Genomic DNA, 23,250 nt, shown 5'->3' with positions numbered 1-23,250 from the left:
CAATGGAAGGCCTGTTGAGAAGGTTGGTGAAGTGCTCTCTCCACCTATGGTTAATGCTGCTCTTCTCCCTGAGGAGGGTCATGCCACCTGCAGACAGGAGGGAGGTGTAGTGCCTGGCTCTGAAGGTCCATATACAGCTTTGATAGCACTGAAGAACATCTTGGAGTTCTTGGTGTCAGTGTAGTATTGGACTTCATCGGCTTTTCTCTCCCACCACTCATCCTGCATTTTGTGAAGTGCTGTCTGCACCTGACTCTGAAGGTGTTTGAAACAGCCATGTTTGGAGATTGAGGACTGATCATTTTACATACCAGAAACATGTTCTGTTTTTCCTCTATGATCTTCATGATGGCCTCACCATTTTCATCAAACCCATCATGGTGAACTCTCTTTTTCAGTCCTCGTGTCAACTTGGCTGACTCCATCACTAGGGTTTTAAACTGGTCCCACTTTTATGTTGGGTCTCCAGTCAGAGGTCCATGGGATGTCAGCACATCATCAAGGTGGGCAGCAAATTGCCCATGATGAGCAGTATGTTGCGGCTTCCTGTTGTTGAAGGAGGGTCTGACAACCTTGAGCTTCTTGCAGTGTGGTGGTGTGATGTGCAGCGTAAGGACAGATCTGACAACTCTGTGATCAGTCCAGCTGTCAGCTCCCTGCATGGCCCTGGTGATCTGAATGTCACAAATGTCCCACATAAGACTGATGACATAGTCAATCAGGTGCCACTGTTTTGATCTCAGGTGCATCCATGTGGTCTTGTATTTACCGGCCTGCCTGAAAAGAGTGTTGGTAATCGTCAAGTCGTTTTCTGCACACAAGCTCAGCAGAAGAAGGCCATTGGCGTTCATGTTACCAATGCCATGAAGCTCCAGCACCCCTTTCCAGGTCCTACAGTCTTTGCTGACTCTGGTGTTGAAGTCACCCAACAGGAGAAGCTTGTCACTAGGAGGAGTTGCTTTAGCAAGATGGTCAAGGTCCTCGTAGAAACTCTCTTTTGCTTCATTGCTGCTGGTCAGAGTGGGGGCATAAGCACTGATGACTGTAACATGGCAAGGGTGGTTGAGGGGGAAGCGGAGCTTGACCAAACGCTCACTGATGCAAGTTGGTAGGTCAAGAAGCTGGTGCAGAAGTGATGTCTTGATGGTAAGTCCCACTCTGTGAATTCTGTCTTTGTTTTCTGGCCTGCCTTTCCAGAAGGAAGGTGTTACCTCCTTTCGATTCGCAAATGGCTCCTTCCTCTGCAAGTATGGTCTCGCTCAGGATGGCAATGTCAATGTTATAACATGCCAGTTCTCTTGCTATGAGGGCCATTCTTCTCTCAGGCCTCAATGTGTTCTCCCTGTCCAAGAGGACGCGAATATTCCATGCTCCAAATATTATCTTTCTTTTCACTGTTTCTCAACCTCCGTGAGGGTAAAATTGCCAGCTGTGGCATGCTGGCCAGTTTGGTTGGGACAAGCAATTTTTGGGACATCTTTTCTAGTCCTGTCCCTAGACAGGCCTGCTCAGTCGCCTGAGATGTTGCCGAACTCCTCTTTTGTCCTGGGGTCAGAGTCGAGCAACCAAAGTCCACAGGCTGCCGACATGCAGGTTTGGAATTACAACTCCTGGTGGTCACTTCCACCTGTTGCTTCACCCGTCCCCCATTGCTGCAGGACTTTGAAGCAAACAGAAGGTGTAGAAGGATAAAGTAGACTGATTTGAGAGATGAGAATGTACAAAGAACCTGGGCGGGAGAATGTTTAAAGTGTAAAAACCATTGCACAGGGGCAATTCCTCTCTCTCGGCCTCAGAAGCCTGGTTCCACTGGTACAAAAAGTCATCATGGCTGTAGACTTCCTAGCCTGCAGTAGATGGCCATGCCTGTCTTCGGTGCCTTGTTATGCCCTTCGCTCTCCACAGAGCATTGGAGAACCGCCCTTCTGGTCATTGGATCTTGCTATTGATCTCATCTGTCCAGTCCACTGGAGCCACCTTTGTGTGCTGGGACAGGCAAGTCCCTATCTCACTGAAGGTTTCAGACCTGTCGGCTACCCTCACCTGCTTTAGCCCATTTGATGAAGCAGTTTAGTGGGGTGTGGCCGCTGCGTATGGTGCAGGTCCATGGAGCCACAGGTGAGAGCTGAGTGCCAGGTGGGGACCAAAGGTGCATGAACTGCCCCTGAAGAGACATGACAAGTCCCCCACATCAGAGGTGCTACCTCTCCCTGGACATCCCATACACCCAGTGAGCTGTAGGCTGCTGTAGGTTGCTGGTACTGGAAAAGCTGCAGCTGTGTTGGACTGCAGTTACCTACCTTCCAGTCTTGCTAGTGATGCTGAGCAAAGACTAATTAATTCATAGAATCATAGAATCCCAGGGCTGCAAGGGACCTCAGGAGGTCATCGAGTCCAGCCCCCTGCCTAAAGCAAGATCAAGCCTAACTAAACCATCCCAGCCAGCCAGGATTTTGTTATGCAGGGACTTAAACACCTCTTGGGATGGAGATTCCACCACGTCTCTAGGTAAGTGTTTCACCACCCTCCTGGTGAAATAGTTTTCCTAATATCCAACCTACACCTTCTGCTTTGTAACTTGAGACCATTGCTCCTTCGTCTGCCATCAGTCAATACAGAGAATAGCCTCTGTCTGTCCTCTTTGAAACCTCCCTTCAGGTGGTTCCAGGCTGCTATCAACTCTCCCCTCACTCCTCCCCTCCGCAGACTAAATAAACCCAAATCCATCAGCCTCTCCTCATAGGTCATGTGCTCGAGCCCCTTAATAATTTTCATTGCCCTCTGCAGTTCAGCAACTGCTGCATTCTTTGTTAACTCTCTGGTAAGGTCAGGGCTGTCCATGCCACAAATTCAAAGGCATGATCCTAATTTGTAAGCCCGGGATAGGTAGAGGTTCTAGGTTATTGTGTCATTTTCATGTGTGATCATATCCGAGTGTTTCTGCTCTTTGCCCTCAGACCTGCTCATGTGGTAGGTAATAGGAGCAGGCTTACAAAAGAAAACATGCAGTTAGTTTACTGACAGGCCACCGCTGATATTTCACACTTGTCCTTAGAACGTGAAAGAAAGATTTTTGCACAAAGCTGGGGTGAAAATAAGCAGAGTTCACATATAATGCATCTCGCTAGCCTTCCTCTGAGCTGACCAACACACAGCTCCAAAACCCGATAATTCAAGCGCTGTTACATTTTCATAGAAACATAGAATCCTAGGGCTGGAAGGGACCTCAGCAGGTCATCAAGTCCAGCCACCTGCCCAAAGCACAATCAACCCCAACTAAATCATCCCAGCCAGGACTTTGTCAAGCTGGGATTTAAAAAGCTCTGGGAATGGAGATTCTACCACCTCCCTAGATAACCCATTCCAGTGCTTCATCACCCTCCTGGTGAAATATCTTTTTTTTTCCTAATATCCAACCTAGATCTCCCCCACCACAACGTGAAACCATTGTTCCTTGTTCCGCTATCCATCACTACTGAGAAGAGCCTCTCGCCATCCTCTTCAGAGCCCCCACTTCAGGAAGTTGAAGGCTGCTATCAAACCACTCCTCACTCTTCTCTTCTTCAAACTAAATAAGCCCAAATCCCTCAGCCTCTCCTCAGCTTGGTGTGGAAATGTATAAGCTAGGAGAAGGCCTCAGGTACCATGCGTGGGACAAATCTGAGGTCCTCCAGGTCAAGGAACTCCTGATATTCAGCTGCCTTCCTCTCTCATAGAAGAGGTTTAATTTTTAAGAAGTTCTGAAATACAAATGCAGAACCAGACTGGCTCAAGAGATGACACTCCAGATAGGAACCCAGTCTAGACCCTCCTCTCTCCCCTGACCTGTTTTTGCAGAACTACCCAGGCCATGCCAGTAGAATTTCGGCTAACACTACAGACCTTGCTGGTGCAGCAGACAATCAGTGCTGAGCTGGGGAGTGAACAGAGAATACGCATGCTCAGTGCATGCCACTGGCCTGCAACACCAAATTCAGGGGATCTAAGAATGTTGAGTCCACACTATAGGCACCCAAAGGGACTTGGACACCTCAGTCCCATCTTTAGGCACTGCTGAGAGCCACACAACCTGGACTCAGCTGCCTCCCAACCCTGTAGGTACTTAAGTCCCTTTGGCACCTGTTTTTTACTAAAAAGTTTCTTTGATGCTGCTAAGGTCTAGGCACCAGGCGCCTCTCTCATGATGTAGCACCGGCATAACTGTCCAGCCAGGGTAAACAGGCATTGCCCAGCCTCACTTCCTTGTGAGTCGTGATCTGCTTGACGGACATGGTCCAAGGCTGCTTGACACCACACAATCCAGCTGTGGAGGCAGACAGCCTTCTCCAACCTAAAGCTCTCAGGCCAGGTCTACTCGAGACCTTCAAGTCGATTGTAGATACACAGTTACAGCTGCAGCAGTGGCATAGCTGGAATCGACGCGTCTGTGATCGACTGACCTGGTTGTCCTCATTGAGGGAGGTTGACAGGAGAAACTCTCCTATCGACCTCCCCTTACACCTCGTGAGATTGACGTGTGCAGGGGCTGACTGTCAGCCCTTTGATAGTTCCATTTCATGCATCTCCAGGAGGCACATGAAACTGAACCCCAGAAGATCAACCCTGACTGTGTCGATCTTCTGCATAGTGAAGACATACCCAGGTTCCAACTTGCATATGGCCGGATACCCAGTGGCACAGCGCTTACAGCAGATGATAACCAGCGGCTTACAAAGACAATATTCTCTCTCTCTCTCTCTCTCACTGGGCAGAGTACTTCGGTAATATCCTGAGCCATCAATCTTCTGTATCCAGTCAAACCATTTGACTTTCTCCCACTGCAGCCTGTCCTGGACGAGTTGTCTCTGGGCCCTTCTTTAGATTAAGTGACTAAGGCCATCAAGCAGCTGTCCACAGGCAAACCTCCAGCCTCTCGGGGTATTCCTTTGCTGGGAATGTGGAGGTGCGCACCTGATAGGGAAACTTGACACCCTTTTCAAGACTGTATGGGACCAAGGCCCTATGCCCCAGGAGTATCAGGATGCTTTCGTAGTCCATCTATTCAAAAGGAAGATACTGCTCACTGCTTTCTATGGGGTGAAGATCCTTGCCCAACTGGTCTTGAACAGGTTCACCTCCTGGCCGTAGGGTTGGTCTCTCCTCCCTCACCACTTGTGCCCACTTGCCATTGAGGGGAGAGGCCACAGAAGGGTTGCAGTTGGCCACTGAGGGGAGTGGTTGGACAGAGGTCTTCTGTTCCACCAGAAACGGAGAGAAGCGAGTGGGGCACAGCCAAAGGGCCATGTCCTGGGAGCAATGCAAGTCCCAGGAAGGAAGTGACCATGGCAAGACACTCAGCAGAGGAAGGCATCTTATGGAAGGACTGTGCGAATTCCCAGAACAGCCAGCAGGAGGCAGCATAGCTGTGATTCCCACCCCATCGCAAGAGGTCTGTGCCATGAGGATTGGCGTGTGAGGTTTCTCCAGGAGAAGAGAGAGCAACGTAAGGCTAACGCCTCAAACCCTCCCCTCCAACAAGGATTGCATTTGCAAAACATGCAGACTGATGACTGCCATTTACAAATCCGTGATTAGACTCACTGTCCGTGCATGAAGCCCAAAAAGAAAAATAAACCCAGAACTCAAGTCAACACTAGCTGAATCCTAATCCATTGATGCAACTGGAGATTCCAGGAGGACATAGTGATTTGAGATTACACCTTTCAACAGGATCTAAGAGGTCTACCTGACCTCTCTGCAGCCTACTAATTACAAACTGCTCTTCTTGTACACCGCTCCCTTTTATCCTGTGCAAACTTTCTCCAGTTTCAGATGGTGTCACAGGAGATGCTGCGACATTTACAAGCAGCTGTCCGTTGTATGGGCTTGTTCCGGGTTTAATGCTAACAGGATTTGTCATTCTTTCAGTCACAATTTTTAATAACATCTTGGACAGCAATTTCATCAGCGGTCATATGCCCTTGGATAGCTTCTCTGTGGGGATCTGTTACTGAAGGCTGAATTCCACACGTTTGTCATAGTTGGTACAATGGCCTGAAATGTGCAGTCAGCTAAGATTTAATTGAAGCTTAATGTTTTGTGCAAAAAAGGCCAATGCTTCCCATAGTCCTTGCTGAGAGGTTGCTCAATGGCCAAGTCGTCACACACCCCTGAAGAGTTTGGCAGTCCAGTATACTGCTCCCTATCAACCGGAATATGGTATGTGTCTGGCTTTTGCTACGTTTTTGTAATCCCAGCTAGCACGACCATGCTGGCAGTCAGTGGAATCATTTCTGTAAATGTCTCTAGCTCCCTGGACTTGTTATCATCTCTCACTGCTGTTATATAATCCATGGTTAGCTGGGAGAAGTCTGTTACACTTCTCTTCCAGGAGCAGATTTTTCACTGGGCACAAGTGGTGCTGATGGCGTGATTGGGTGTTGTTCGTGAAGTCTGCCAGCGCATTCTGTGATTCCAGTCTGCTTTCTCTCTATGCCTTCCCCACATCTTCAAATGCTTCAGTGCACGAGCTTTCTCCAAGATGCATCTCTTCTTGGCCTCTGGGAGAACATCGTTGTTCAAGGAATTATCAAGTGCCGTCCATTTGAAATGATTCATCATCTCATTCATAATTGTGCTGATTCCAACACCATAGTTATATGCTCCCCCCCGACTTGGAGCACCATAGATGTTGGTTTCCACAAGGATGTTGAACCACTTTCTTGCGTCCGCTGCCTGTATCACCCATGAATTACATCGCATGATGGAGGACTCCCATCTCAAGGTGACCATTGTCAAATTTGTTTGGATTCCTCTATTCAATCACCTTTGCAGTACATTGCTTCATCACACACGACACAGGTCCAGTCTCGGCTCAGGGAGAGGTACATGATCTGTCAATATTTCATACTGCAACGTGCTGGATGAATATCAGTTGCCAGTGCAGTAGTCACTGAAAAGTAACTAGTATTCATAAAACATAAAATAGCGGACAAAAGCTTTCTCAGATCAGTCCATTCTACAGATAATGACAAGTATTTCAATGGATTTCCTGGCACATGCAAGCTCAGACTGTATTGCAACTGCAGTCCTTTGCTTTGACAGAAGGCAAATAAAAATACAGGGAAATGCATAAAATATATCACCCAGGATTAAGTATTTTCCAAACTTTCCAAAACAATACAATTTGGAGTACATAATTGCATTATGAATTGTATTTGGAAGGTTTCTGCCAGTTTGGGTCAACATTAAACTCTGCTGGTTCAAGTTATGGCCCTTTTTGTGATTTGATGTTTTTTGTATGAAAGGATAGGATTTTGTATGAAAATGTCTTATGGAACCCAAATGGAGCACGTGTAGGCCACAGGCTATAGGTTGCACACCACTGATCTATAGCTACTCTGGTGATAACCATCACATATGTGTCTCCTATGCAATAACAATTACATTTTTCCAGCTGATGTGTCACCTTAACTCTTTAATAAGCCTCCTCTATAAATGTGGCTGGTAGAACTACCTATTTTTCCCAACTCAGTAGCACAACTCCCCCTTGGCTTCTGGTCTAGGGAGCTGTGCAGCCATGTCTCTGTCATGGGATTAAACAGGGCCAAATTCTCCACTCAGTTACAGGCAGACTTTGGTGGTGGTGTGCTCATGATTTTGTAGCGTGCGCACAGACCAGTTCTCCCTCCGTTGGGTGTTGGGTATGGCCACCGACCTCAACAGATGCAGGGCTTGGCTCAGAAACATTAAAAAGACCGTAAGGGGAAGAAACACTTGTAGGTGTGTCCCTGGCCAGTTCCTTAGAACATTACGAAGCCCCTGGCTTGGGGAAGTCCATTGGACTATACCACACAAATCCAGTGGCAGTGAGAGACCCTGACAAGGACTCAGGTGTGTGACCCACTCGCTAATGTAGGATGTCCTCTTGAGGCCAGGAGTCGCGATTCCCCAGTTGAGGAGGTCTACATTAGCTTGACCACGCCTAGCCCTCACAACAAGTAACGTAGTCATCGTAGGAAAGATGGTGGCTGGGGCAAATCAGCTGCTTACATATCCACTGGATCCAGATGAATTTGTACCCAGGGTCAATGTTCCCTGTAAGCTGATCACTCGGGCAGCCACCCAGGAGAGATTCAGGTGCTGCCCAGCTGAGTAGCAGAGCGCCCACAGCCAGCAGCCTGTGTTTCTCTGGGTGGTGCACATCGGCACATTCCTCAGTGCACAGAACAAAATTTATTCTGCCCATGGCTGGGAAAAAAATTAGAGGGAGCCCTGCCCAGGGTAATTAGACCCTCCCCGCCTTCCTTGTGCTACTGCAGTTTTACTCTGCTATTTCTAGCATCCCAGGTTAAGGAATAGAAGTGCAGTGTGTCTCATCTAGCTGGGAACCAGCCCCCCCGGCTCCAAGTGTAGCTGTACATTGGAGTCACAGACACACAGTGACAGAAGCAAAAAAGCAGTCCAGTAGCACTTTAAAGACTAAGAAAATAATTGATTAGGTGATGAGCTTTCGTGGGACAGACCCACTTCTTTGGTGATAGAAGCAAAGGCTATAATATCAAAGGGAGACTCTGCTAACATCCCAGAAGATGAAAAGCCAAGAACCCCAAAGACAGATTCTCCTGGGGCTTCATCGTCACCAGTGTGTTACCAGTTTTCATGCGCAAGTTAAGAACAGACTTTGACTTATGTCTCTTTCCACCTTCTTACGAAGCCCTCCCAGGTCTGGGGCAAGAGTAACTGTAATGAGCTAGATGGTGCATGGCAATTTACAAACAAAAAATCAGACAAAGGCACTGCTCGGAGAAGCTTCTAATCTAATTTGCATAGATAACCTAATGATTAAAGGCCTGGAGAGCAATTGGGAGCCAGGAGGAGGTCAGGGGGAATGTCACAGCAAGGGGACAGAGAAGGACAAAAATTACCAGATGGCTTTTACATGCGGTTCCTTGCTCCCAGGGACTTCCCAGTATACTCCCAGCTAGGACAGCGCATGTAAATGCAAACGTACAGCTCACACACACCTAGAAACTGCTACAGCCCTTCCAAGCGCAGCCCAGAAACATGAAGGAAGAGAGCACCACCTGCCTTAGGGCACTTTTCCTAATACAGAACTTTCTCCACAATGGTGGCGTTATATTGTTTGGGGTCACCGAGTTCAGGCAGAAATCCCTTGAACACAGAGAGGCTTTCCCGTTTCTTCCATCTCACATTACAAGCTGGAACCAACAAAAACCATCTGGGCTAACACCCTAATGATCTCACTCAGTTACTATGACAACAGTCAGATCAGGAGGACAACCCAAGACGCAAGCTCTATCACTATGACATCCCACTACATAACAGGTGGGTTCTAGATCTGAAAGGGAACTGGATGCTTTTGCACCCTGCCCTCCATTTGTGTGTGATGAAAGCTGGACCTCTGCAAAGATGTTGTTCTTCTTTGTGCCGCATCCCAGGCAAACCAGCAAGAGAGGCCCCTGGGTGTGGGAGCTTTTACCCAGAATTCTGCAGGGCATAGGGGTCAGGCATTGTGGGAAGGGTAACAAGAGCTGCTTTGGTTGCGCATGTGCCTGATTCCTGCTTGGGTGCCTGCGTGGAGGGTAGTGCTTGGAAAAAGAGCCACTGATAGGGGGTGATCTTAGACGAGCCAGGTAAAAGGCATGAGCGTGAGAGTTGTGGAGCACACGGCAGCACCTGTATGAGCTCACTCCGCCCTTTGGAAACTGGCCCAAGGGGGTCACAAGCTGTAGACTCAGAGACACCTCAAAATCAGGTGGTTTCCCTCCTTGGAAATGTTGGCCCCGGCTTTGAGAGACAGTTCAGGCTGGCCCTGGCACTTGTGACCTGGAAGCACTGGTTAAGTGAGCGTGATGTTTGCTCCACAGCTTTAGCTGAGGGGCACACAGCTTTTTGCTGATGCAGTAAAGACACACAACTTTAGCTCCTGTGGTCGGAAGTTCAGTCTTACCCGCCGACTACCAGGATCTGTTGGCTTTACGCGTGTAAGCTGAATTAGGGACAGGAAACCCCCAACAGGCACAGAACCCAACAAGACCATTTTTGCAGCATCCGTTTTTGGAATGGAATTACACTCGAATAGGCAAACGCGCTTCCCGGACCACCCCATCCGCCCTCCCCTCCACAGAACTGTTACAGGAGAACGGCCCACTCCCTTCCTCCCTGTTCTGGCAGGATGTGCTGTCTCCCGCTGAGAGCCGGGGAAAGAGGACTGATGGAGCGGCTGGGGACCTGCGTGCTGATGGCACAGGGAGGAAAGACGTGACTGCCATGCTGTGTGTACCCCTGCCATCTCTCCCTGGCTTTGCCACTTCTGACAGTGTTCTCTGCCCTCCTAGGCATCACCACAGTGCTCACCATGACCACCTTGAGCACCATCTCCCGCAAGCACCTCCCTAGGGTCTCCTACATCACCGCCATGGACCTCTTTGTCTCCGTGTGCTTCATCTTCGTCTTTGCCGCCCTCATGGAGTATGCCACGCTCAACTACCTGGTGGGAAACAAGAAACCACCGGAGCACCACAGCAAGAAACTCAGACTGGTAGGTGGGGACAAAAGGGAGAGTGGGAATGGGGAGCTAACAGCCTAGTGCTGAGAATTGTTACTATCCGGGCTGCTGCGTTCTTCCTCCTGGTCTGTAGCACATTGCGTTCACAAGGCCTGCTGGTGTACAGCCTGTTCCGGACCTGTGTTGCTGTGTGGTGCTGCCCCAGGGAGTACCAAAAAGGCAGGGACACACTGCACCAGACTAGGAGAGATCGGGGTCCTGGAGACCAGGACAGGCAGTAACACCCCAGACAGATGGAACGGTACAAGGGTCTGAGCTTAGAGGCTGGCAGAGTCAGTGGGGTGAGCAGGCCCCTGAAGGGAGAGATGCTTGAAGAGGCAGAGCTCTAGGAACTGGGGCACCACGGGGCGTGGCATGCAAGGTGAGTTGCTGAGTATGGAATTATTAACTCATGCCAGTCAATGGGCTTCCCTTAAGTTCCCACTGGGTGCCACCACCACCACACCCCAGTCCTGTCTGTCTGACCTTCAGCAGGGTTCTACCCCCATGAGGCTGGAAGTCTGAATTGTGCCTCCTCCCGCCAGCCCCCCTGCCTGCCTGGGCAGAGAGGAGCTATGCTGCTGAAGACGTGAGCGGTGATAAGCACGGTGCAGCCCACCCTTTCCTCCGGCGGCCAGTGCAAATGCACAGCGACAGTCGGAGAACGTGTCTGGGCAGCATGCCATACTCCTAGACGCCATCCATCCTCGGGGGAATGGGACAGGCTGAGGATGTGTGGGACCAGGGATGGCCAAAATGGAGCTGGGGGAATAGCACTCTCAGGTCTTCTCCGTCCAGGCTCCAGGTGTTAACTAGTTAACTGATAAGCCTCATCCTACATGGATGCTCCAGTGGGACTGCTACAAGTAGGGAGTGCTCCAGCGCGGCTGGAGAAGCCCCCATTTGTGGTGGCCGGGAGGCAACATGGGCTTCTCTGGCTGGGCTGTAGCACCCCCACCTTCAGCGCATTGATACCCAGGGCTGCTCCAGTCCAACTGGAGTGTCCCCCTCCTGTGGCAGCACCGCAGGGAAGGAAGCGTCAGCTGGGCTGGAGCAGCCCAAGTCCCTGGCGTGCCACAGGCAGGGGGTGGCTGGAGCAGCCTCCCCGTCCACCAGCCCCCTGCCCCCACTTTAATTGGTTAAAGGGTGGGTTTACCTACTGGTTAGCCAATTAACCAGGATTTTGCATCCCTGGCCCAGACCTGTGCCAGAGAACTGAAGGACAGTCAGACAGGAACTTAGAGCTCTGTGGTATCCCTCTGCACTGAAGACATCCAGAAGATACCGAGGGACTGATTGCCCACCATTCGCAGGGATCTTTGTTTGGGCAAGTGACGTTTCATCTCTACGTTACTGTAACCTTTTCAGTAGCACGGCACGCTTCAATCAGACAGACAATTCTGCAGCCCGGCCACTTCTTTCAGCTGAATTGGCCGGTCAGAAATGTCACGTTTACTTACATTTACTATGCTTAGGGTCTTCCTAGAGCGGTCTGCAACACAGCAGTGTGTGCAACCAACTAAACAAGGGTCAAATGCATTCGTGTTTCAAATCCGCCACAGAACACACCGTCTTTGGCAGCGAGCACAGGCACATTTTCAAAATCTGCTCAATGTCCTGCTGAGGATGTTGAGTAATTGAGTAACTGCTGAAAACCATGCGGCGGGGAGGTGGCTTGAGAGAGCAGGCTCCAGTCCCTGCCAGCCCATTGGAGCCAGGACGCAGCATATAAACTGTGTCCCAGCTCCAGCAATCTCCTGCCTTTCTTCCTTCCTCCCTTGCCACAGCAGGGAGGGACAGCAGGCTCCCTGACAGCCTGTTTGGGCCAGGAAGCAGCATTTCAGCTGCCCCTCAGTGTAAATGGGCTCCTGCGGTGGCTCTGCAAAGAACCGGCTCTGGGAAGGGGGAAGTTGACCACCCCCATGCCAGCTGGGACTCAGGCAGCGTAGCTGCTTGATCCCCCGCTGCTGTGAGGTTGGCAATTTCCCCCTGCGGTGGCTCCGCAAAGAGCCGCAGCAAGGAGAAACTGACGAAGTTTCACAGCACACATGGACAGGTCTCACGGCACACCAGTTGAGAACCACTGCTCTAACCCGTTCTCTTCCTTGTTCTAGCCACCCGCCAGTGCCCACGTGGTGCCCTCCTTCACCGCCGTCAACATCAACAACATCATGCACTGGCCTCCTGAGGTAGAGGAGGAGGAGGAGCCTGGCTCCCCTTGCCTAGAAGGCAAGGAATGTGAGAGGTTTTTTTGCTGCATCGAGGACTGTCAGACAGGGACGTGGAGGGAGGGTCGGATCCGGATTCACATCTCCCGCTTGGACTCCTACTCCCGGGTTTTCTTCCCCACTGCCTTCCTGCTCTTCAACATCGTGTACTGGATCGCCTATCTCTATCTCTAGCCATTTGCCCACGTGGCGCTGAAACAAACCAGCCGCCAGCAAGATATGTGTAACCCTTCTATTAATGCCAGATGCCTGCCAGAAGGGCTGGGTTCAACTCTTGTGGGGTTTTCCTGTCAAGGATACAACCAACCAGCTCGAGCCCCCACCCAGTGGCCTGGGACAATTTCACCCCCGTGCTGGGTGCCTGTAAGGCGGTTCTCCCCCACCCGCCCCGCCGCAAGCACAGAGTCTGAGATAGAAATGGCTTGTTTAATGACCATAACCTACCCCAAGGTTACAGTGACAGATGCAGTGTATCTAAGCAAAGAAGAGACAAACCCCCTTCACCTAGATACCATCCCCATATGCAGTAGAACCCAGTCTCTTGCTGGGGCTCTTGGCCCTTTACCCCACACACAGTTACAGGGTGAACCTTCTGCGGTGCAGTCCCAAACCCAAAGCCCGCAGATACATCACCAGTGCAGTACTAGCTGTCCACTTGTCTGCAGCCTCCCCTTGCTGCCACCAGCCGCCCGCCGTAGCCCGCCAGTCACCATCATCTGCCACTGCTTCTACCAGCCGCCCGCCATAGCCCACCAGTCGCCATTGTCCGCCGCCGCTCCTACTGGCCACCCACCAGTCGCTGTCATCTGCCGCCGCTCCTACCAGCCACCCGCCAGTCACTGTCGCTCCTACCAGCTGCCATCATCTGCTGCCGCTCCTACCGTTGTCACTCCCAACCCCACTGCTTGGGATCGCTCTAAGGCAGAACCCTGTGATTTCAGCTCTGCATGGCCTCAGCTGCTACTCTGTGACTTCAGCTCCTGGTATCTCTCATATGGGGTTTCACAAACACCCTAGTATCCAGCTCTATCTTTCAACAGGTGGGGAGGGTTAGTCAAGCCAGGCTTATAGCTATATGGCCAAGGCATAGGCACGGCCATGGCACTCAGCAAGCTGGCTCAACCAGTACCCCTCCCCTTTTTTTCACAATGCTTTAAACCAGGGAGCCCTGTGTAATCAAAGTCTTACACAGCTAAGGCGACTGCCCTGTCCCCCACAACAACCCAGAGCATTGGTGAGATCTCACAACTCCCGCATTAAGTGTCAGCTTAAATTGTGATTTTACAACTACATGTTTACAATAGACCAAATCTCATGGCTTACTTGCTACCCATTAGGCTTTGCCTGAAAAGGTATCACACATGCACACCTTTGCATTCTCATGGAAATGATCTCTGGGAGACACATTTCTCCCAGCCTCAGTATCACACCTGCCGCCCTTTGCATTCTCATGCAGATGACCTCTGGGAGACACATTCGTCCCAGCCTTCAGCAGCACTGCGTTCCTTCTGCCACATTCCCTACATCCTCCCCCCCAGCTGAGAATTTGACGTCCCGGCAAAACACTGTTTTGATTATAACATCCACATGAATTCCCCTCTAATGGCCTGAGAAACCTCACTGTGGCTTCTACAATCTGTGTGCCAGATGTATTACATCCTCCCCAACTACTCCAGGTGCCTCATAAGTTAGTCTGTTTATGGGCTTTATGGCTGCATCTCGCCTATTGAGGATGGGGATAACAGGGGTTGCAGGGTCCTCCTCTGACAGCAGGGGCAAGGGGCGTCCACCCAGGGACTCCCCCTCCACCCGCATTGGTCCTTGTGTCTCTCGCTCACAGACTGGGATATCCTGGACAAAAACGTCTCCGTCAGCTAATCGGGGTGTATCTGCACATGCCTGGTTCTCCTCCAAACTGTTGGCAACTGGGGCAGGTTCATCATCCCAGACTAGTCTTGCTGTGGAAGGAGGGTCCCCAGGCCGGGGCCTAAACACTTCTGCTCTGGGATTCAGTGCCAAAGGTGTTGCCCTTTCCCCAGGCTCCTGCAATAGACTCTGGGACCTGGTTCCCACTCTAGGGTGTTCCATGGGAATCTCATCCTCTTCAGAATCACTCTCGAAGGTGCTGGATAAGGGTAGATCATCTCCACTGCACCCACTGCCTGTGTTGGGTAATGGATGTGACCTCGTATGTCATAGTCCATCTCTGCAGATGCACCAACCAACTCTCCCACGGGCAGTAGGAGATTCCTATGTACGGTCTTCATTGGCCCTGATCCGCTCTCAGGTTTAATCTTGTAAACAGGTAGGTCCTTAAGTCTTTCCACCACCAGGTAGGGTGTTGCCTTCCATCTATCGGCGATCTTGTGTTTACCAGCAACCCCTAGATTCCGCAGGAGAACTCGGTCCCCAGGTTGGAGCTCCTGAGGGCACACTCTTGCATCATACCGGTGTTTGTTACGATCTGTGTTCCTGCGGGCAGCTGCCGTAGCCAAATGGTAGGCATCCCGCAGCTTTTCCTTTAGTCGGGAAACATACTGCAGATGTGTCTCATAGCCTTCCCCATCCCCTGACACCCCGAAACATAAGTCTATTGGTAGTCTGGGCTCTCGTCCAAACATTAGCAAACATGGGGCGGCTCCCATAGTGTCATTCTTTGTGGCATTCTAGGCATGCACCAAAAAGGCAACATGTTGACTCCAGGCCGCTTTCTGCTCCGGGCGCAATGTTCCCAGCATATCCAATAAGATTCGGTTAAACCGTTCTGGCTGAGGGTCCCCTTGCGGGTGGTAAGGGGTTGTCCTGGACTTCTTTATTCCTGCCACTCTTAGCACCTCCTTTAAGAGTTGACTTTCAAAGTCTCGCCCTTGGTCAGAGTGTATCCGAGCTGGGAGTCCAAACGCTGAGAAGTACTTTTTCCACAATACCCGTGCTACAGTGGTGGCTCCCTGGTCCCGTGTGGGGTAGGCCTGAGCGCATCGGGTAAAGTGATCGGTTACCACTAAGATGTTTCCAATATTCTTCCTATCCAGCTCCAGAGACAAGAAGTCAATGCATACCAGTTCCAAGGGTTTGCTGGTTGTGATGCTCTGCAGATAGGCTGCTCTAGTGGGCAGAGTTTTGCGTTGAACACATCGAGCACACGTCTCACATTTCCTGCGTACATCCTCGGCCATCCGGGGCCAATAGAACCTGTTACGGAGAAGCTCAAGTGTTCTTTCCATACCCAAATGTCCGAAATCATCATGCAGAGCCCTCATGGCCAGAACCCTGTACTCGGTTGGTAGTACCAGTTGTATTCGTCGATTTTGCAATGGGTCTACGGTGACCCGGTGCAGCACGCCTTGTATCAGTCTCAGTTTGTCCCACTCCCTTAGTAGTATTTTACTTCCCGGAGTGGAGGGAACAATGGTCCGAGGGTCTTGCCTCTCTCTTTTTGCAAGTAGGGTGTCACGGATGTCAGCATCTTGCAACTGGGCTTTTTGCCAGTCCACCGCATTGAGCCTAGGCAATGGCAACTGATCCAACGCAATATAGTTCACAGAGGCTGACGGCACACTCTCAGGTGGTAAACCCAGAGTTTCAGCAATGCAACTCTCAGGGGCCTGGGACTTGTGATAACTTCCATTGCAAATGGCTCTTACTCCATCTACAGGAATCTCAGCAATCTCCAGTGGCTGTGGGCGTCGTGACAATGCATCGGCATCAATGTTGCTTCTCCCCGATCGGTACTGTAGGCTGAACTCGTAGCTGGCCAAGGCAGCCACCCATGTCTGCCCAGTAGCATCCAGCTTAGCACTTGTCAATACATATGTCAATGGATTGTTGTCTGTCCATACTTGGAACTTAGCACTATATAGGTAGTCATGAAACTTCTCAGTGATGGCCCACTTCAAGGCCAAGAACTCTAGCTTGTGGATGGGGTAACGGGTCTCACTGTCAGACAATCCTCAGCTAGCGAAGGCCACAGGCCTATGTTTGCCGTCCACATCTTGGTATAACACCGCCCCTAACCCTTCCAAACTGGCATCTGTATGCAAGATAAAGGGTTTGTTTGGGTCGGCAAACACTAGGACTGGAGCATGAGTTAGGCAGTTAATGATCTCTGGGAAAGCTTTCTCACACCTCTCATCCCATTGTGATCCAAAAGGCTCTAGAGGACCACGGCACTTCTGCCCTGGAAGTCTTGAGGGCCCCCCCTTACCCTTGGTCTTAGCCTTGCTCTTGTTGAGCGGGTATCCGTGAGTGAGATCATTCAAAGGCTTGATAATGGACGCATAATGTTCCACAAATCTACGGTAATATCCACTAAATCCAAGAAAGGTTTTAAGCTCTCGGTAATTGTTGGGATGTGGCCATGTGACAAGTGCCTCTATTTTGTCTGGATCAGTACTCACACCTTCCTGAGACACAATGTGACCCACATACTTCACTGATGTTCTACAAAACTGGCATTTGTCAACAGAAAGTTTCAACCCATAGTCCTCCAACCGGTCAAGGACCTTAAGAAGTCTTTCTTCATGTTCCTCCAGTGTTCTTCCGAATATGATCAGGTCATCCAAGTAAACCAAGACTTGCAGTAGGTTCATGTCTCCCACAACTTTCTCCATAAGATGCTGGAATGTGGCTGGTGCCCCGGAAATCCCTTGCGGCATGCGTTCGAACTGGTAGAACCCTAATGGGCAGATGAAGGCTGTCTTCTCTTTATCTTCTGCCCCCAGAGGAATCTGATAGTATCCACTTCGAAGGTCTAAAACTGAGAACCACTGGCTTCCTAGCAGGCAGTCTAAGGCATCTTGGATCCGAGGCATAGTGTACTGGTCAGTCACCGTACGGCTGTTTAGGGTGCGGTAATCAATACACATCCGGATTTTTCCACTCTTTTTACGGACCACAACAATGGGTGAAGCATATGGGCTGCGGGACTCTGTAATGATGCCATTCTCTGCCAGCTCTTGAAGATGCTGTCGCACATCTTCCATCTCAGAAAGGGCGATCTTCCTGGATCTCTCCCGGAAGGGTCGAGAATCAGGCAGCCTGATGTTATGTTCAACCCCTTTGGCACATCCCACATCCCACTCATGCAGTGAGAATACCTTTGTTCTCTTGCAAAGCTTTTCCCTTAACCGTGTCTTCCATTCCTCAGACAGTGGTGAATCTCCAAAGTCAAATTTTTCTGGACCTATCGTTGGGGCCGGAGTACCACACTGGGGCTTTACCACTGCATCGGGCTCAAAAAGGTCTGCTATCTTTTGCCCCCTCTTTACAACAATATCACGACTCGTCTCATTAGCGATTAGTATAGTCACCTCTTCCTGTGCTTCAGCAGGTAAGGCTATAACTCCACTGGGAACCAGCACTCCTTCAGGAAGGCCTCCGTCAGCTGGTTGCTCTACCATAGCTAAAGTCCCTCCGCTGCTCTTTAGCCAGGTACTCCTAGTGAGCACCTCTTGCTCTGTCCTTGCAGGCACTACTATGGGAGTTGTGCCCGCATACCTCAGGGCACCCATTGGTAGTTCAGGCAACTCCTGTTTAGAATCCTCGATTTTCTTGCAGGCTTCAGCACAAAGTGCATGAATCATCAGGGTGCTCTGGTACTGGTCCCCGGCCCGTCGTCTGCAGTATTCTGCCAGTACTTTAAAGAGACTGGAGTTGGTCCCTATTAGCACCAACACATTAGAGATCCCATTGGGGTCGGGGCATATTAAGGCAACTGTGTCTACCTCTTCTCTTACCCCCGCCACTTCTTCCGGGAACTCTAGGTGCACTATGATATATCCCGCATAGGGGTATTCATTCACGCTGAGTCCACACAAGCCGAGACCCATCAGTGGCTGGATAGGCAGGCGCCCAAGCCTTTGTTGATAGAATGACTGGAATATGATAGTCACTTGAGATCCTGTGTCAAGTACGGCTCTACATTCCACCCCTTCTGTCTTCACATTGACTTCTGCTCTAGGCCCTATTAGTCCTTGTGGGAAGGCCGTGGGTCTGTCTTTTCTAAGGGAGCCTTCAATTCCAGAGGGTGTGTGCGGCTCCTTTCCCCAAACCCTGTAGCCATTTCCCGACTTTTCCCAGGTGACCCTCAGCTTTTGGTACACCAGTGTTGGATTTTCTCTATTTCGACATCTTGCTGCAGTGTGTCCTTCCTGACCACATTTGTAGCAGAAGAATGATCCTATACTTGGCCGACGTGTACAAGTAGTGGTCCTGAGCCCAGTCTTATGGACCACTGCTGCTAGCTGTTCACCACTCCCTGGTGACCGGGCTGGACCTACAGCACCCCTCATTTCGTCCACCTGCACCATCAGGTCTTGCACCTTCTGGGCAAGCTCCTCTCCACTGTTCACCATCAATGTTGTGGGGGGTTGCGAGAGGGTTGTACCGCCATGTTTGGACGATTGAGTGCCCCAACTCTCACTAGTGGCCTGCCTTTCTTCTTCTTCTCAGATCTCTCTAATCGATCGCGAATAGCTGGGTGGGGCCACCAGTCGTTCTCTTAACCGAAGGTAGAATAGGATTGGGTGCTGGCATTGCAGTCCCCTCACAATTTGGGACACTAGAGTTCGATCCATTTGTTCAGCTGTGATGGCTCCATGCAAAACAACTCTCTGCAGTAGTTTCTCCAAACTCTGAACATAGGTTGACAACTTTTTGCCCCTCTGTTGTCTGGTACTCAGGAACTTGCAATAAACTTCCTCCGAATCTTCAATCCTCCCAAAAGCATGATTGAGAGCTTCTAAGCAGTCATTTGCACTAGCCTTCAGATTACCCAGCTTCACCGTGCGAATGACATCCAGTGCGGGACCCCAGAGACTCTCTATCAGTCGCCTTCTCTTCTCAACTTCAGGTACTGCCCACTCTTGGAGCATTTCAGTGGTATGTTGTAACCAGGGTTCAAACACTTCTTCCCCTGGTATTGGGACCGCACCACCAGAAAATAAGCATAACTTACGGTATGAACTAGACTCATGATGAGGTCGCAGGACCTTCTCCAATGCTCGTCCCAAAGCTTTGGCCCATACATCCATAGAAGGGCCAGGGGCCGATGGTTCAGCACTCAGTAGACTCGACACGTCTGCCATAGTCTTTCCTTCCTGTGCCAAGAAGGCTGTCATCTTCTCCTCAAATACTGCATGTGAGGCGGGGCCTGTAGCAAAGGCCTTGGCGATCACAACTTTCAAGGTGCCAGTGGGAATCTTTATCTCACTTGGGATCTGCAGAGTCCACAGCTACTGGCAATTTACATAGCACCACAAATGCTTTGTCGTCTCCTTGAGGTCTACGCCCCTGTATACGACACCTCGTTAGAGAATCAATGGCTTTTGTTAGAAGGGCCTCAATTGGGCCATCTTCCATACCCTCAGGTATCCCTAAAACTAATAGACAATTTCTAGGATCGATACTCAACTCCTCACAGCAGTCTTCTAGCATACGGCCAGCCATGGTATAAACTCTAACTTATTCTACAACAGAACTGCTTCTTACAATGTTATATATATATGTGTGTGCTTGCGAGGGGTACTACCCAGCAAAAGAGATCCCGGACGAGCCCACACTTATGTAACCCTTCTATTAATGCCAGATGCCTGCCAGAAGGGCTGGGTTCAACTCTTGTGGGGTTTTCCTGTCAAGGATACAACCAACCGGCTCGAGCCCCCACCCAGTGGCCTGGGACAATTTCACCCCCGTGCTGGGTGCTTGTAAGGCGGTTCTCCCCCCCCTCGCAAGCACAGAGTCTGAGATAGAAATGGCTTGTTTAATGACCGTAACCTACCCCAAGGTTACAGTGACAGATGCAGTATATCTAAGCAAAGAAGAGACAAACCCCCTTTACCCAGATACCATCCCCATATGCAGTAGAACCCAGTCTCTTGCTGGGGCTCTTGGCCCTTTACCCCACACACAGTTACAGGGTGAACCTTCTGCGGTGCAGTCCCAAACCCAAAGCCCACAGATACATCACCAGGGCAGTACTAGCTGTCCACTTGTCTGCAGCCTCCCCTTGCTGCCACCAGCCGCAGCCCACCGGTCGCCATCATCTGCCGCTGCTCCTACCAGCCACCCACCATCGTCCACCGCCACTCCTACCAGCCACCCGCCAATCACTGTCACTCCTACCAGCTGCCCGCCATCATCCGCCACCGCTTCTACCAGCTGCCCACTGTCATCACTCCCAACCCCACTGCTTGGGATCGCTCTAAGGCAGAACCCTGTGATTTCAGCTCTGCATGGCCTCAGCTGCTACTCTGTGATTTCAGCTCCTGGTATCTCTCATATGGGGTTTCACAAACACCCTAGTATCCAGCTCTATCTTTCAACAGGTGGGGAGGGTTAGTCAAGCCAGGCTTATAGCTATATGGCCAAGGCATAGGCACAGCCATGGCACTCAGCAAGCTGGCTCAACTAGTGCCCCTCCCCTTTTTTTTCACAATGCTTTAAACCAGGGAGCCCTGTGTAATCAAAGTCTTACACAGCTAAGGCGACTGCCCTGTCCCCCACAACAACCCAGAGCATTGGTGAGATCTCACAACTCCCGCATTAAGTGTCAGCTTAAATTGTGATTTTACAACTACATGTTTACAACAGACCAAATCTCATGGCTTACTTGCTACCCATTAGGCTTTGCCTGAAAAGGTATCACACATGCACACCTTTGCATTCTCATGGAAATGATCACTGGGAGACACACTCCTCCCAGCCTCAGTATCACACCTGCCGCCCTTTGCATTCTCATGCAGATGACCTCTGGGAGACACATTCCTCCCAGCCTTCAGCAGCACTGCGTTCCTTCTGCCACATTCCCTATATATGCAAAAAAAAAAAGGGAAAAAGGGAAACAGTTTCACTTCTCATTTTAGCCCTTCCTTGGGTTTGGCAGGTGCCCAAACTTAACCCCTCCCTGCCCGTCTGAGTAGAACCAGCTAGTGGAAAAAAATCCTGGCCAAACTCTGGTAAACATCGGGTGAAATTTTGTTGTGAACGTTTCCAGTTTTCATCGAAGATACAAACCTGAATATTTTCTCCATTTTCCATTAAACTCAAGTCCATGGTGATGCAGAACTAATTCATGTGTGCAGGAAATCAAATCAAGTTCTTGACTGACTCTGTTTCTGAGCCAGCTTGCGTAGGCATAGGCCCCGGTGGAAGTCTGTAGAAAAATTCACAAGGGCTGCAAGTCGGGGAGGGAAAAATGGCTTCATCCTCATTTCCAAAGTATGACCAGGAATGGTGGGTGGCTACCAACAGAGGATGGCTCAGGGCTTCCCCCAGGATGGCTGTCACCATAGACCACAGCTGTCCCCCTTCTGTAGCAGATCACAGCAAAAGACAGCAGTGGATTTGTAAAGCTTTCAATAAGTCTGCGAGGCTCCATCTACTGTACAAACATGACACTTGTAAAGGGACCGCCTACCTCGTGATTGCCATTCTCTAGCGTAGATGGTATTTCAGCTACACTGACTGCTGGGAGCAGGTCCTGTCAAGTGATTTAAAAAATAATCACAATGAATCAAAAGATCAAAAAAATAGCTGTGATTAATCAGTTGTCATTGAAGTATTAAACAATCATACAATGCCAGTTTCAATGTGTATTTTCTACATTTTTCAAATATATCCATTTCACATACAACACAGAATACAAAATGTACCATATTCACTTGAAATGGGATTACAAATATTTGCACTGTAAAAAAAGTTATTAAAAATAATATTTTTCAGTTCACCTCACACAATTTCTGTCATGAAATCTCCTTATTGTGAAAGTACAATTTATAAATGCAGATTTAGTTTGCGGTTGGGTTCTTTTGTTTGGTTTGTTTAGGTTTTTTAGCTTCACTCAGCAACAGAAGAAAGTAAAACTTTATAGCTTACAAGTCCACTCAGTCCTACTTGTGAAACACCAAATCGCTAAGACAAACAAGTGTGTGTTGCAGAAGATAACAGTGCCTGCTTCTCTTTGATAGTGTCACCTAAAAGTGAGAACAGGCATCCGCATGGCACTGTTGTAATATAAAGTGAGCACTGTATACTTTGTATTCTGTAAAAACAACGAGAAGTCCCATGGCATCTTATAGACTAACAAATTTATTGGAGCATAAGCTTTCATGGGCAAAGACCCGCTTCAGCAGATGCATGTACATCTGCATTTGAATTCTGTGTTGCAAGTAAAAATCAATGTATTTTAAAAATGTAGCAAAATATCCAAAAATATGTATAATAAATTTAAATTAGTAGTCATTATTAAAACTGTGGTTAATTGCAACTTTTTTTAAATCTAGTTCACTGGTTTTGCATTAGTTGCCTGTGTTAACAGCCAGGCCCTGACATAGTTTTATTCATAGTGTAGACAGGATTGAGCTTTGTTTAGTTCTGCTGGAGTGGAACAAAGTGTAATCCCATTTCCACGGCCTTCAGTCTGTGGGTGGTATCTGATTCTACAAATCATCCTATGGAAATCAAAAGGGCTTCTCG

The 23,250-nt window shown here is 49.7% G+C and overlaps 1 protein-coding gene across 1 annotated transcript in view; it reads left to right on the top strand.

Moving 5' to 3' along the window:
- Positions 1-13,092, top strand: part of GABRE (gamma-aminobutyric acid type A receptor subunit epsilon) — a 77,968-nt gene extending 64,876 nt beyond the window's left edge. Inside the window, exons 9-10 of the mRNA XM_075008137.1 lie at positions 10,341-10,543; positions 12,664-13,092. Coding sequence (XP_074864238.1) covers positions 10,341-10,543; positions 12,664-12,951 — 491 coding nt within the window. The 3' untranslated portion in view covers positions 12,952-13,092. The remainder of the gene's footprint in view (positions 1-10,340; positions 10,544-12,663) is intronic.
- Positions 13,093-23,250: the final 10,158 nt, after the last annotated feature.

The sequence above is a fragment of the Carettochelys insculpta genome, chromosome 13 (genome assembly GCF_033958435.1).
Source record: "Carettochelys insculpta isolate YL-2023 chromosome 13, ASM3395843v1, whole genome shotgun sequence".
In the NCBI taxonomy this organism is placed as follows: domain Eukaryota; kingdom Metazoa; phylum Chordata; order Testudines; family Carettochelyidae; genus Carettochelys; species Carettochelys insculpta.
The sequence above is the reverse complement of the archived record's forward strand: the minus strand, read 5'-3'. Positions and strand labels throughout refer to the sequence as shown.